Source organism: Caenorhabditis elegans, chromosome III, assembly GCF_000002985.6.
Source record: "Caenorhabditis elegans chromosome III".
NCBI classification, from domain to species: Eukaryota; Metazoa; Nematoda; class Chromadorea; order Rhabditida; family Rhabditidae; genus Caenorhabditis; species Caenorhabditis elegans.
In genome coordinates, this window is record NC_003281.10 from 3534288 (window position 1) to 3546999 (window position 12712).

The window sequence follows — 12712 nt, forward strand, 5'->3', positions numbered from 1 at the left end:
CGCGTTTCACGAATCTTAATAACAAAAACGCTTTGAAAAATCGATAAAATCGTAAAAATACCGTACCCCGAACGTAAAGGCGCATCCCTAATTAAATTTCACAAGTGAAAGGTGCATGCGCCTTTAAATGTGGGGTATGGTAGGTTTCGCAAAAAAATTGTTTTTGAGAAAAAAAATCCGTGATTTATAGGAAACATCTGAAAATTAGTGGTTTCTGGCGCCAATTTTCTCACAATTTTCTCAAAAAAAAAGTTCCATTGGTGAAAAATCGAAATTCAAACTAGTTTTTGTTTCGAAAATTGCTGGCACTCCATACAGACATAAATGAGGGATTGGGACAGGTGGTAAATTGTCGAATTCGTCTTTTTTTTTCGAAAAATATTTTATTTATTTTCTGAAAACGAAAATCACATGGTTACAAAAGTAAAATAAAAGAAATATGTGAGAATATTAATATATCAGGAGAATCGAAAAAAGAAAGAGAGATCTTAATAAAATTAAAATTATTCAGAAGTCATTGCGAATGCAGGTGATTGTGTTGATAGTTGTCCACGAATCGGCAGATATAACTTGAATTCAGCTGGCAATTCATCTTCAGTGTACAGACGATCGGCAAAGTAGACACGACGAATACGGCAGTTTGCGTGAATCTGAAATTAATTTTTTAAAAATCGATTTTTCAATTATTAAAGGGCTAGTGGAGATTTTTGCACAAAATGTTTAAAAAATGCGGAAAAATACAAATTAAATATATAAATAAAACCCTTTATGTGTTGGAAAAAGACAATTTTTTTTTAATCTGGAGAATTTTCCGATGTGAAATATTGTGAAATTTTGGTAATTTTTCAACTTTTTAGAAAAAAAAATTTAATTTTAGGGCTAATTTTCTGCAGATTTTTTAAATGATTTTTCTGACAAAAAAAATCAATTTTTGGTGAATTATTTTGAAATTTTGTTCATTTTTCAACTGATACGTTTTCTTATGTTTTTTTTTAATAAAATGAACAAAATTTGAAAAAAAAATTTTTGGGTGAATTTTCTGAGCATTTTTTATTATTTTTCCTGCAAAAAATCTTTTGTGTTAGGTTTTTGCTCATTTTTGAAAAGGATATTGAATTTGAATGTCGTTTTTTTCAATTTTCAGTTTTTTTTTGTGTGGCTTAAAAATCGATAATCTTCCGCTCATTACGGGAATAAAAAATCCTGAGAATGCGTATTACACACTGTATTTGACGCGCAAAATATCTCGTACCGAAAATTACAGTAATCCTTTAAGTGCTACAGTAGTCACTTGAAGGATTACTGTAGTTTTTGCTACGAGATATTTTGCGCGTCAAATATGTTGCAAGAGACGCATTTTCAAAATTTTGTGGTCTCGTAATAACTGAACGTTTTGCGGTAAACTCACTGAAAATTTGACAAATGCAAAATTAAAAAAAAAACTAATTTTTTTAAAAATTATCAATTTTTAACCGTAATATTTAATTTTTTGAAAATTTCACAAAAAAATTGGAAAAATCTTGGCTAAATGTGACAAAATCTGACTGTTTTTCGAGTTTTTAATTTTTTTTTTGCAAATTTTTAAAAATTTTATTAAACTGTCTACAATTAATTTCTCACTTGAATTCTCAAAGTCTCGACGTAATTTGTTCCATATGCACGCTTCACAAAATCACTGAGATTAAATTGAATTTGATTCCATCCTTCATCCATTCTCATTGGCATTGTACAAATAAATGGCTGAAAAAAAAAAGAAATTTAGATAATTTTTCAGTGAAAATTTTTCTAACTTTAACTCTTGTCGCTGATTGATAATTTGACGCACGGAATCTTCTCTTGATCTTCTTATCATCAATAATTTGAACTTCAAACGAGAAATATTTATTCATATTTTTCACGACCATCACGAAAAATGGAAGTTTTATTCCGAGGGTTTTATCTGGATCAACTGGGCAACTGATGAATGCTGTACTGATATTATTTCCCATTATTTCAAGAACAAGAGATTGAATTTCTTCGTCAGTTATTCGTTTTACATGTCCATTTTTGATCTGAAATTTGGATATTTTGGCGCGAAAATTTCGTTTTATTCTGAAAATTATTTAAAACGAGCCCAAAAACCCGAATTTCCAAAAAAAAGAAAAAACTCGAAAAATAGTCAGATTTTGCCACCAATTTTTTGTAAATTTTTTTCAATTTTTTTTTCCAAATTAAAAACAAATTCAAAAAAAAGTCGTTTTTTTTTCAGAGAACAGTTTTTTCTCAATAATTATTTAAATTTTGTCTTTCTACTAATTTTCAAAAAAAAAATCGACAAAAACTGAAAAATCAATTTTTTAAATTATTTTTTTACTAATATGAATTTGTCTGAAAATTAAAAAAAACAATTAAACTTGAAAAAAGGCTATTTTTGAAATGGAGGTGCAAGCGCGCTCCACGGCCAAAATAAAACGCTCCGCCCCCGAATCATGGGTCTCGTTAGGTATTAGGCGGCAAATTTACTTTAAATTATTTTTACCGATTTTCTAAAATTTTTCGTTTTTTGAAAATAGTTTTCATGTCGAAATTGATGGAAAAAATTCGATTTTCACAAAAATTATTTTTTTAAAAACGAGAAAATAATAGAAAATATTTGAATCTACAGTTTTGCCGCCAATACCTAACAAGACCCAATTGTTTGGGGCGGAGCCTTTTTAATTGGCCGTGGAGCGCGCTTACACCACAATTTAAAAAACTGTTTTTTGTATTTTCTCGAAAAATGTGTATTTTTTTCAAAAATCTATTTTAAAAAATCAAGAAATAATAGTTTTTTCTCGAATTTTTGAAAAGTTTAATTTTTTTTTTCGAATTTTGGAATTTTTTTCAGACAAATTCATATTATTAAACAGAGAAATCGATTTTTTTTGAAAATCGGAAAAATACAAAACTTTGATTAATTAATCATTTGATATTTGATTAATGCTGATAAGAAAAAATTTTTAAACTTTTTAAAAGAAAATTGGAAAAATCTGATCATTTTTCGAGTTTTTAAACATTTTTTTGCAGAGTTTTTTTTTCTAACTTTCCAAAAATTTAAATTTCAAAAAAAAGATATAAACCTGTGTATCCCAAATCTGCAGAGGTTTACTTCCAATACTGTAGAGAACAGAGAGCAATCCACTTTGGAACGTGTTATGAAACATTTTCACCTGTTGCTGCTGGCTGGTACTGCAAATCGAAAGAAATGAGCTTTTTCGGGTGCCGGAGAGGGGCTCTGGCTCAGAGTTCAGTGTGGCGTGAAATGGCTCAGAGAAACTGGAGCCGGGGGGACATTGGTTGTCATGTCGACGACAGACAGAAAAAGTAATGCAAAGAAGCCATCAACTATATATATTTTCTCTAGACACTCTCACATATAATATAGGCCATGAGTTTTATCGTTTACTAGACAAATTATATTATTATATATATCAGGGAAATTGGAATGTGCGGAAAAGCTCACAGAAGTTGGAGAGAAAATATAGCTCAGAGATGAGCGGTACATTGGCAAAATTTAAATTTTAAATGAAACATTTGTAATTATTTTTGAAATTAATTTTCATCTAAGTTTCGAAAAGTTGCTCACAAATCAAATTTCAGCAATTTGATTTAAAAAAAAAGAATTTTTGTTAATGTTCTGAACATTTGTCGACTTTTCGGTAAATCTAAAAATATAAATTTTCGTTTTTCGATTTATTGTGCAAAAAAGCCAAAAAATTTGCTTAAAAATCGATTTTGGGCAGTTTTTTTGAAACTAAATCGAAAAAATTATAAATAATTTTTTTTTTCGATTTTTTGATCTTCCGGAAAACCGAAAATTAAATATTTTTCCCTCTAAATTTCTGGGAAATACTTTGGGAAATTTTGTAAATGTACCGAACATTTCTGGCAATAACGATAGAAATAAGGGAGATTTGAAGTTAAAAAAAGAACAAATTATGGCAGGAAGCAGGCGATACAAATTTTAGAAATTTCAAGTTTTTTTTTCATAAATAATTGTTCAAATCATAGTTTTCTATTCTATTCAGCATCTCCATCAGTTCCATCAAGTTCTCCATCTTCCTCTGCAGTTGCTTCCTGGTATTGCTGGTATTCTGAGACAAGATCGTTCATATTACTCTCAGCTTCAGTGAATTCCATCTCGTCCATTCCTTCGCCAGTATACCAATGGAGGAAAGCCTTGCGGCGGAACATTGCTGAAATTTGGACAGAGTTAGGGGAAAATTATGAAAAAAAAATATAGAAAATTTTTTTTTTTTTTAGATTTTTCGATAATTGGAAATTCTTTTTCGAATTTCGCCTAAATTCATGTTTTTAACCCAAATTTACCAAACTTTAACCAAAAAATTGCTGAAAATTTCATAAAATTGAGAAAAATTATGATTTTTTTAAATTTAAAATATACCAAATTCGATAAAATATTGAAATTTTTCTCGTTTTTTTTTATGTTCTGAAAAATCGATAATTTTCGCTATAAAATCCGACATGTTGGATATTTAATACCGTAAATTTAGAATGTTTCAATTAGTTTCGCCAATTTTCAATAAAAAAACAACTGAAAATTAAAAGGTTTTTTGAATTTTTTTGCCGATTTTATTCATTTTTGTGATGCTGTTCGTTGAAAAAATTATGTCGAAATTGGTGAAAAAATCGTTTTGACACGAAATTTTTTTTTAAACGGAAAAAAATCACAAAAAAGACGAAAAATGGCTGAAATTTGGTAAAACATTTGGATTCACAATTTCGCCTCCAAATACCTAACGAGACCCAACTGATTAGGGCGGAGCGTTGTAAATTGGCGGTGGAGCACGTTTCCAGCAACTTTTTTCAATATTTAATTTTCAAAAAGCCTTTAATGAGAATTTTTGTAATTTTTGGATACAAAATATAATAAACATTTTAATTTTTTTAAATTTTTTGATTTTCTGAAAAGTCGATAATTTTTTCGCGTTTTCGCTTTCGAATCCGCAATAAAATGAACTTTTCCGCGTCTCCATAATAGTACCTGTAAATTGTTCAGAGATTCTCTTGAACAACTCCTGAATAGCTGTCGAGTTTCCAATAAAAGTGGCCGACATCTTGAGCCCACGTGGTGGAATATCACAGACCGCAGTCTTCACATTATTCGGAATCCATTCAACAAAATACGAAGAGTTCTTATTCTGCACATTCATCATTTGATCATCGACTTCTCTCATTGACATACGTCCACGGAACATTGCAGCTACAGTCAGGTAACGTCCGTGTCTCGGATCACAGGCAGCCATCATATTCTTGGCGTCAAACATCTGCTGGGTAAGCTCGGCGACCGTAAGTGCACGGTACGCTTGTGCTCCTTTAGCTGACAATGGAGCAAATCCTGGCATAAAGAAGTGAAGACGTGGGAATGGAACCATGTTGACTGCAAGTTTGCGGAGATCAGCATTGAGTTGTCCTGGGAAGCGGAGGCACGTGGTGACTCCGGACATTGTAACGGAAACTGAAATAATTGAAAGTTAAAATAGAAAAAATAATAAAAAATAAAAGAAAATCTTACCAAGATGATTGAGATCTCCATAAGTTGGATTTGAAAGCTTGAGGGTTCTGAAGCAGATATCATAAAGAGCCTCGTTGTCAATGCAGAAAGTCTCATCGGTATTTTCAACGAGCTGGTGGACAGAAAGAGTAGCGTTGTATGGCTCGACGACTGTGTCCGAGACCTGAATTTTAATTATTAGTTTTAAAATATTCATTAAATTCAATTAATCCAACCTTTGGCGACGGAACAACCGAGAAAGAACTCATAATTCTATCTGGATACTCTTCACGGATTTTCGAAATGAGAAGAGTTCCCATTCCAGATCCAGTTCCTCCTCCAAGTGAATGAGTCAACTGGAATCCTTGAAGACAATCACATCCTTCAGCCTCTTTTCGAACTACGTCGAGCACATTATCGACAAGTTCGGCTCCTTCGGTGTAGTGACCCTTGGCCCAGTTGTTTCCGGCTCCGGATTGTCCGAACACAAAGTTATCTGGACGGAACAGCTGGCCGAATGGTCCAGAGCGGACAGAATCCATGGTTCCTGGCTCAAGATCGACGAGAACAGCGCGTGGGACATATTTGCCGCCTGAAAATGGTAACAATTAGTGAATTTTGGTAATTCACATTGAGAGAATTAAATTTTAAATTTTAAATTAATTTAAAAAATTTTTTTTTTAAAACCCAACAAAAATGAGGTCTTAATCGAAGATTTATCTTTGGAAAGAAAAAATAAAAATTGAAAAAAATTGGTTGCTATAGAGCGCGAATGCGCAAGAGACACCACACGTTTATAGAATCGAAAAATGGGAGAAACAGATATACTGAAATTTCATCAGAATGGGTCTATAAAAATAACTATTCGTGAATTTGTAAACGTGAATTTCAGAAAGCTGTCTTTGAGCTTTTGTTTGACTAACTAAAATCCTAATTCAACCGAAAAAGTGTGCAAGAAACTAGTATACGCCGGTGGTTTTGTCTCTCAAAATACCACGATTCCTACGTTCGTAATACCGGTACAGAGAGTGTATATAGTTAGAGAGTGACAGACATCCGGGACCCAATGGGGCGGGGCGCGCGGAAGAGACGATTTGTGTCGATTTACGAAATTTTCCTCGTTGTCATCATTTCGTAAATCGACACAAATCTTCTCTTCCGCGCGCCCCGCCCCATAGGTTCCCGTATGTCTGTCACTCTCTAACTATCTACACTCTCTGTACCGGTAATAGTGTCTCTGGCAATATATCTTCCGTTCATTCTCATAATTTGCAGAATTAATTTGTTAAAATGTGTAATAAATATTTGAGTTTTTAATAAAAAAATACATAAGTACACATTTATCAATCAAAAAACTATGAAAACTAATGCAAAGCCCGCTGCCACAAAAGTTTGAAGCTACAGTATCCTTTAAAGGCGCACGACCTTTCGTTGTCAACAAAAGTCGTGTCGAGACCGGGCACCGTATTTATTGCGCAACACTCGAACAAATTTTGCGATTGAGCAATAAATATTGAAAATTGGAAGTTAAAGAAAATTTCGGAACATTTTGCTTTATTATATTCAAACAGAATCTGAAAATCGAATAAAAAAGCTAAATTTCTCACCATTAGCCTCATTATAGTAGACATTGATTCTTTCCAACTGCAAATCACTTTCTCCCTTATAAGTTCCATCAGGCTGGATCCCATGCTCATCGGATATCACTTCCCAGAACTTGGCTCCGATTTGATTACCACATTGTCCGGCTTGAACGTGAACAATTTCTCTCATTTTTTCCAAGTTCTTTTTGAAGTTATATGAGAACTGAAATATTGAATATTGAATATTTTGTAACCGGAGTGCAAAACGAGAAGGGTCACGTAGAGGGGAAACAAAAAGGTAAAATTCGTTGAATTTTAAATTTTAAACTCGCAAACAACGAGTGAGAATGTGAAACAAAAAGGGAAAAAAGCGATTGGAAATTGGGAGCTCCGTCCTTCTCTTCGTTTGAACTAGCCAGGGGCCAAAATTGGCAGATGGCCATGGGGTCGCGGTGACACCGCCGCGCGGCTAAATTACTTTTACAAGGACGGGGGACAAAACAATGACCAATCTTCACATGGTGTCAGAGTGTCTCATTTTGGTTTGATCTACGTAGATCTACAAAAAATGCGGGAGACGAGAGGCATAGTTCTCAACTGATTTTGCATTTCGGGCGAAAATTCCCGCATTTTTTGTAGACCAAACTGCAATGAGACAGCCTGGCACCACTTAAGTCTTCCGAGAAATAGGGCCCATAAATCCCGAAATTTTACAGCTAGAATTATGAAATAGGAGGATAGGAATACTGAAGAAGGTCAGGGGACGCGCTCTTCCAATTCTCGTCAATTATACTCTGTGTCTCTGTTGTTGTTGTCTTCGTCCTTTCGTCGGAATGCACTCGGAGAGCACAATTGGCTCGCGGAGCCATCGGCGGGGCGCCGCCGCTTCTTCAGAATCGATTGTATGCGGCTGCAGCAGCACCAGAGCCCGTTGTTTCGAAATAGGCGGGGAAAGATGGGTGACACGAAAAGGGCACAAACCCAATTTTGTGCTGATGATGAGAAGAAGAAGAAGAAGAAGAACAAGGGGAAAGGATAGAGAGGGGAAAGAAAGTTCAGAAATCTAGAGTTTATCTTGATAGGCATGTCATGGATTGATGAGTATACTGGAGAAGAAGTATAACGGGTTGTCCCCGGGATTTTAAAATGGAAGAGAATCAGGTCGATTTATAAAGTACAGGGTAGCTATGTATGTATCAGGGGTGGGTTCTGGCAAATCGGCAATTGTCGGCATTGGAAATTCCGGCAAATTTGCAAGTTGCAGGAATTGAAATTTCCGGCAAATCGACAAATTGCGGGAATTGGAAATTTACGGCAAATCGGCAAGTTGCCGGAATTGAAATTTCCTGCAAAGCGGCAAATTGCCGAAATTGAAATTTCCGGCAAATCGGCAAGTTGTCGGAATTGAAATTTCCTGTAAAGCGGCAAATTGTCGGAATTGAAATTTCCAGCAATTTGGCAAGTTGCCGAAGCACATTTTTTCGAAAGAAGGATAAAAAAGTATCATTAATTCAGTTTTTAAAGTCATCACTGACTGGGAATCGAACAAATTTTCTCTACGGACATTCAAATTTAATATAAACTATCCGTCGGCCAATGAAGTTGGGCAGATTTTTAAGTAAAATTAATTTAATTCGAATTTGATTGCACCTGTCGAGTTTTAGAAAAAAAAAATCACATATAAATATTCCGAGTCCGAAAGTTTAGCCAACACACAAGAATTTGAGTAGAAGATGAGCCAAACAAATGGAAAATGAAGCAATGTGTCCGGATGTGTGGTATCCCGCGGCAATTGGATTACCATCGAACACATGGAGAAGACACAATGATACCCTTTAGGGGACACATCTCTTGAAAGAGGACTCTTTCAAATGGAGGGTCATCTGGGAACAAGGGAGGGAGGAAGAGGAAATGGAGAATTAGAAGCACAAGATGGCTCAAGGGCAAATGTGACGTAGGCGGTGGTAGGTGACAGATGTTTCGAAATGTTTTAGGAAATTTTGAATTAATGGAGTAGTTGGGAAATTGTTAAAAATCACTTCTACGATGCCAAAATGAAAGTTTATATTGACAGTCAAAAAGTTGCAATTAATGTGTTTCGACACTTTTTGAGAAATAGCACTATCGCATGTTCGAATCACTACGATGTTTGAATCAGAGATGTGCGGCAAATTTTCGGCAGACATGAAAAATTTTTAATAAAAACTTTGCCCAAAACTATTGGTTTCGATCAGAAACTTGATGAAATAAAATATATCATAAAATTCCTTTCATTTTTTATTCAAGAAATCCACACGCTTATTAGGAAAAAATCGGACGAAAACCAGTGCACTTTTTCCATTAATTTCGGCACTGTTTGAGCTCTAAAAAAGATTGCAATTTAACGAGTGTGACGCAAATTTGCCGACTTTACCGAAATTGCCGAATTTGCCGAATTTGCGGTGTTCGACAAACATTTAAAAAGTTGATCTGCCGAATTTTGGCACCTATTAGGTTGGTCAAAAAGTCTTTGCAAAATTTGTACTTTTCTTCATTTCTCAGCGTTAATTCATTTTTTTCTGATTCTGTTTTTTTATTTGCATAGTACGTAATGTGCACGTTTAATATATTTGAAAAAACTTTTGGGTGCTGTTCAAAATGACCGAGAATTTGCTCGCCGAACGTCACGCCCTCCGAGGGGTTTTTCTGTACGAGTTCCCCCAAAGCAGCAATTGCAACGAAGCTCGTCGTAACATGTGTGCAGTGTTAGGCAAGAACTCTGTCACCTACAATACCATGAAGTTTTGGTTCGAAAAGTTCACGAAAAAGAACTACGATCTCGATGATAAACCAAGATAAGATCGCTCTCGTTTGGATATCGATGAGGATATTTCGAGAGCCCTGGAAGATGATTCAAGAGCAACGTCACGCGAACTTTCTGCGACTCTCAAGCATCCCCAAAGAATCATCATCAACCATCTCCAAAAAACCGGAAAGATAGAAAAGTTCGGTCAACTCGTTCCTCACAAATTGTCCGATTCTCAGAAAAATTGCTTTGTGGCCTCTCTCTTTCGCTGCTCACTAGGAAACGAACAACGGACTGGGTTAAGGATATCATTACTGGAAATGATAAATGGGTATTGTATGTTAGCCATACCAGGAAAAAAGAGTGGGTCCCGGTCGAGGAAACCGCGACACCTGACCTCAAATGAGAACTTCACGGAAAAAAGTGCTTCTCTCAATTGGGCGGGACAGTAAGGGTGTCATTTCCAGAGAGCTTCTTCCAGACTTTGCTACAATCAACGCTGGTCTATACTGCATTTAATTGGAAAAGGTGGTCCATGCTCATCGATTACATCGCCCTAGAGGATCAAAGTTGTTTCTGCTTCATGACAACGCAAGACCGCATACAACTTTTAAGACCCGCCAGAAGCTCCAGACAGTCGGAATCCAAATTTTGTCTTACCCATCGTATTCGCCGGGCTTGGCTCCTACTGACTACCATCTGTTCCGCTCACTCCAGAATCACCTTGCCGGGCAGAAGTTTCATGATCGAAAGGTCGTCGAAACGGGGTTGGACGACTTCTTTGCCTCCTAATCGCAGGAGTTCTAGGCGGAGGGTACTGTTCAACTTCCGTTGTGTTGGCAAGAAGTCATAGGCATTAATGGTAAATATATTACCCATTGAATCTTGTTCGCTTTGAAAAAATACTACTTCCAAAAAAAAATCAAAATTTTGCAAAGACTTTTTGACCAACCTAATATATCCTAAAATTGAAATAAAAGATAGAATTAACAACACATTTTTTTTCAAAAAATAAAAAATCATATAATTTAGAAATGTTTTTTTTTTTTAATTTTTTACTATTTCATTTTGTCATTTAGGTGCCATAGGCATGTCTTAAAGAAATTGCCCGAAAAAATGACCCCATATACTGGACATCTGCAGGTCATTCCTCTCTTTTTCAATTATTCGGAGAGCCCCTCAGAAGAGGAGGGACCCTTTCAAAATAGTCATTGTTTAATTAGAGTGTCTTCATAAAACCGAATTGGATGCCAAAAAGAAGACTCTTTTATGACTTTATTCGGACGGAAAGGGAGAGGAATACTATGTTTCTTGTCTTCTCGTCAAAACAAAACACAAATGTATAATACATAGTAAAAATTTTTGAAATAAACTGCAAAGATTAGAGCAAATGAAGCAAATAAATTTCATTTCATAGATATCCGTATTTCGAAAAAAACACAACATATATTCACCGGTATCCGAGGTGAGCTAATTTCAAAAAAGAAATAATAAAAAACTATATATTAGCACGAGATTTGGCGTAATTGATTATACATGGTTTGGTAGATATTGTGCAAATGTGTGATGAGCAATTAGTTGATTGAAGAGTCGTATCCAGAATCCCCGCTTGACAATGACCACTGGTCCACCTAAAATGTTTAGATTAAAGCTATTCGGATTACCATTATTTATTACATATTTAGAAACAAATCTACCTACTGTACGATCACGTTTGGTTTAGGTGGTATCCACCTATTTCTAACTCTAGTACAGAATACATGTTCTTGAATTCAGTGATGATTCATTAGTATATTTCAAAAAACAAAGATGACGCCTTTTAAGCAAACAATGCTTTCTAGACAAAGCGTCACCTATTTCCTAATCACGCAAGCAAAACTTAAAAAAAGACCAACCGAAACTCCACGAACACGAGGTGGTCCCCATTCCTTGCGCATCTTCTCCAGCTCCTCTTGTGACGGGGTCATGGAAACTGAGCTTCTGATAGAGATGGAAATTGACCTGGAAGCTGTGGAGTCTGGGGATGAAGAGCGACTGACTGTTGGCGTTTGGACGTAGTAGGTAGCTTCGGCACGATTTTGACGAACGCTGGGATAGTTCTGGAAAAATAGAAGAATGCATAAACTTTAAATTCTAGCTATAAACTTACGAATGTTGAGCCCTCTGATTCGTTGCTGCCAATGCATCTACGAAGAAACGCTCGGATTCTGTGAAGTAAGCGAACCATTTCTGAAAGTAATCTTTAATTAGCTATAAGAATTTCAAAATGTTTCCAAAAATGATAATAAAGTGCACTGAAGAGAATCGAAAACAGAGTAGCAAGGCACTAAATGTTGAGAAGCTTATCAGCTGGTCGTAGGAGGAACGGGGCGCTTGGTATTTACTTAAAAAAAATGATAAAGCGTGTGGTAAGGTCCAGTTGTTACAAAAAATAAGTAGTGGCCTGATTGCAATAAGACAGTTAGTACAGCTAGGAGCATGAGTATTCATAGTGGCGCTGCATGGTTTTGAAAATGACGTCATAAGAATTTTTAGACTGAACCGAGCCCACTTCAATATCTAGATGGAAATGATAACAAGATGTTTATATATATATATATATTTTTTTTAAATAGAATAGTAGAATGGTAAAAAATAATGATGGTACAATAGATTTGGAAGTTTGGAAGTTTTGGCAGCTAGCTAGCTTGCATGCCTCTTAAAATGATGGAATTTCAGAACAATATTGTTTTTATAATGACGTAGAGACTGAGGAAAGCTGGGTAAACTGATAAGAGCTTGTACTGTACTTGATGACCGATGGACTGCGCC

At 35.3% G+C, this 12712-nt stretch overlaps 3 protein-coding genes and 2 non-coding genes across 5 annotated transcripts; 1 reads left to right on the top strand and 4 right to left on the bottom strand.

The window, feature by feature from the left end:
- Positions 1-368: 368 nt before the first annotated feature.
- cfap-20 (Cilia- and flagella-associated protein 20) lies at positions 369-3214 on the bottom strand. The gene is made up of 4 exons (NM_181977.3): positions 3099-3214; positions 1791-2051; positions 1621-1740; positions 369-650 (listed from the first exon to the last, which is right to left on the bottom strand). Exons 1-4 carry the CDS (start codon positions 3180-3182, stop codon positions 504-506), a joined length of 612 nt encoding a protein of 203 aa, NP_871706.1. The 5' UTR covers positions 3183-3214; the 3' UTR covers positions 369-503.
- A 140-nt stretch (positions 3215-3354) lies between these two features.
- Positions 3355-7352, bottom strand: ben-1 (Tubulin beta chain). Its single transcript, NM_065327.4, has 5 exons — positions 7141-7352; positions 5770-6125; positions 5555-5717; positions 5024-5497; positions 3355-4214 (listed from the first exon to the last, which is right to left on the bottom strand). Exons 1-5 carry the CDS (start codon positions 7304-7306, stop codon positions 4039-4041), a joined length of 1335 nt encoding a protein of 444 aa, NP_497728.2. The 5' UTR covers positions 7307-7352; the 3' UTR covers positions 3355-4038.
- C54C6.9 lies at positions 6892-7040 on the top strand. The gene has a single exon (NR_052185.1). It is a non-coding gene; the product is annotated as an Unclassified non-coding RNA C54C6.9 (non-coding RNA).
- Positions 7353-10471: 3119 nt separating the features above from the next.
- Positions 10472-10535, bottom strand: C54C6.10. Its single transcript, NR_052186.1, has one exon. It is a non-coding gene; the product is annotated as an Unclassified non-coding RNA C54C6.10 (non-coding RNA).
- Positions 10536-11292: 757 nt separating this feature from the next.
- On the bottom strand, positions 11293-12136 carry C54C6.7 (ORF3). The gene is made up of 3 exons (NM_001026058.3): positions 12051-12136; positions 11797-12000; positions 11293-11532 (listed from the first exon to the last, which is right to left on the bottom strand). The coding sequence occupies exons 1-3, from the start codon at positions 12126-12128 to the stop codon at positions 11476-11478; spliced, it is 339 nt and encodes a 112-aa protein (NP_001021229.1). The 5' UTR covers positions 12129-12136; the 3' UTR covers positions 11293-11475.
- Positions 12137-12712: the final 576 nt, after the last annotated feature.

Excerpts from the sequence above, each read along its gene's own strand:
- ben-1 (NM_065327.4), bottom strand. The coding sequence starts at position 7,306 with ATGAGAGAAATTGTTCACGTTCAAGCCGGACAATGTGGTAATCAAATC. Across the intron at positions 5,718-5,769 it reads CGGTTGTTCCGTCGCCAAAG|GTCTCGGACACAGTCGTCGA; the intron begins GTTGGATTAATT and ends ATTAAAATTCAG. Across the intron at positions 4,215-5,023 it reads AATCTCTGAACAATTTACAG|CAATGTTCCGCCGCAAGGCT; the intron begins GTACTATTATGG and ends TCCAAATTTCAG.
- C54C6.7 (NM_001026058.3), bottom strand. The coding sequence starts at position 12,128 with ATGGTTCGCTTACTTCACAGAATCCGAGCGTTTCTTCGTAGATGCATT. Across the intron at positions 12,001-12,050 it reads AATCAGAGGGCTCAACATTC|AACTATCCCAGCGTTCGTCA; the intron begins GTAAGTTTATAG and ends CTATTTTTCCAG. Across the intron at positions 11,533-11,796 it reads CTCGTGTTCGTGGAGTTTCG|GTGGACCAGTGGTCATTGTC; the intron begins GTTGGTCTTTTT and ends TAAACATTTTAG.
- cfap-20 (NM_181977.3), bottom strand. The coding sequence starts at position 3,182 with ATGTTTCATAACACGTTCCAAAGTGGATTGCTCTCTGTTCTCTACAGT. Across the intron at positions 1,741-1,790 it reads AATCAGCGACAAGAGTTAAA|CCATTTATTTGTACAATGCC; the intron begins GTTAGAAAAATT and ends TTTTTTTTTCAG. Across the intron at positions 651-1,620 it reads TCGAGACTTTGAGAATTCAA|ATTCACGCAAACTGCCGTAT; the intron begins GTGAGAAATTAA and ends AATTAATTTCAG.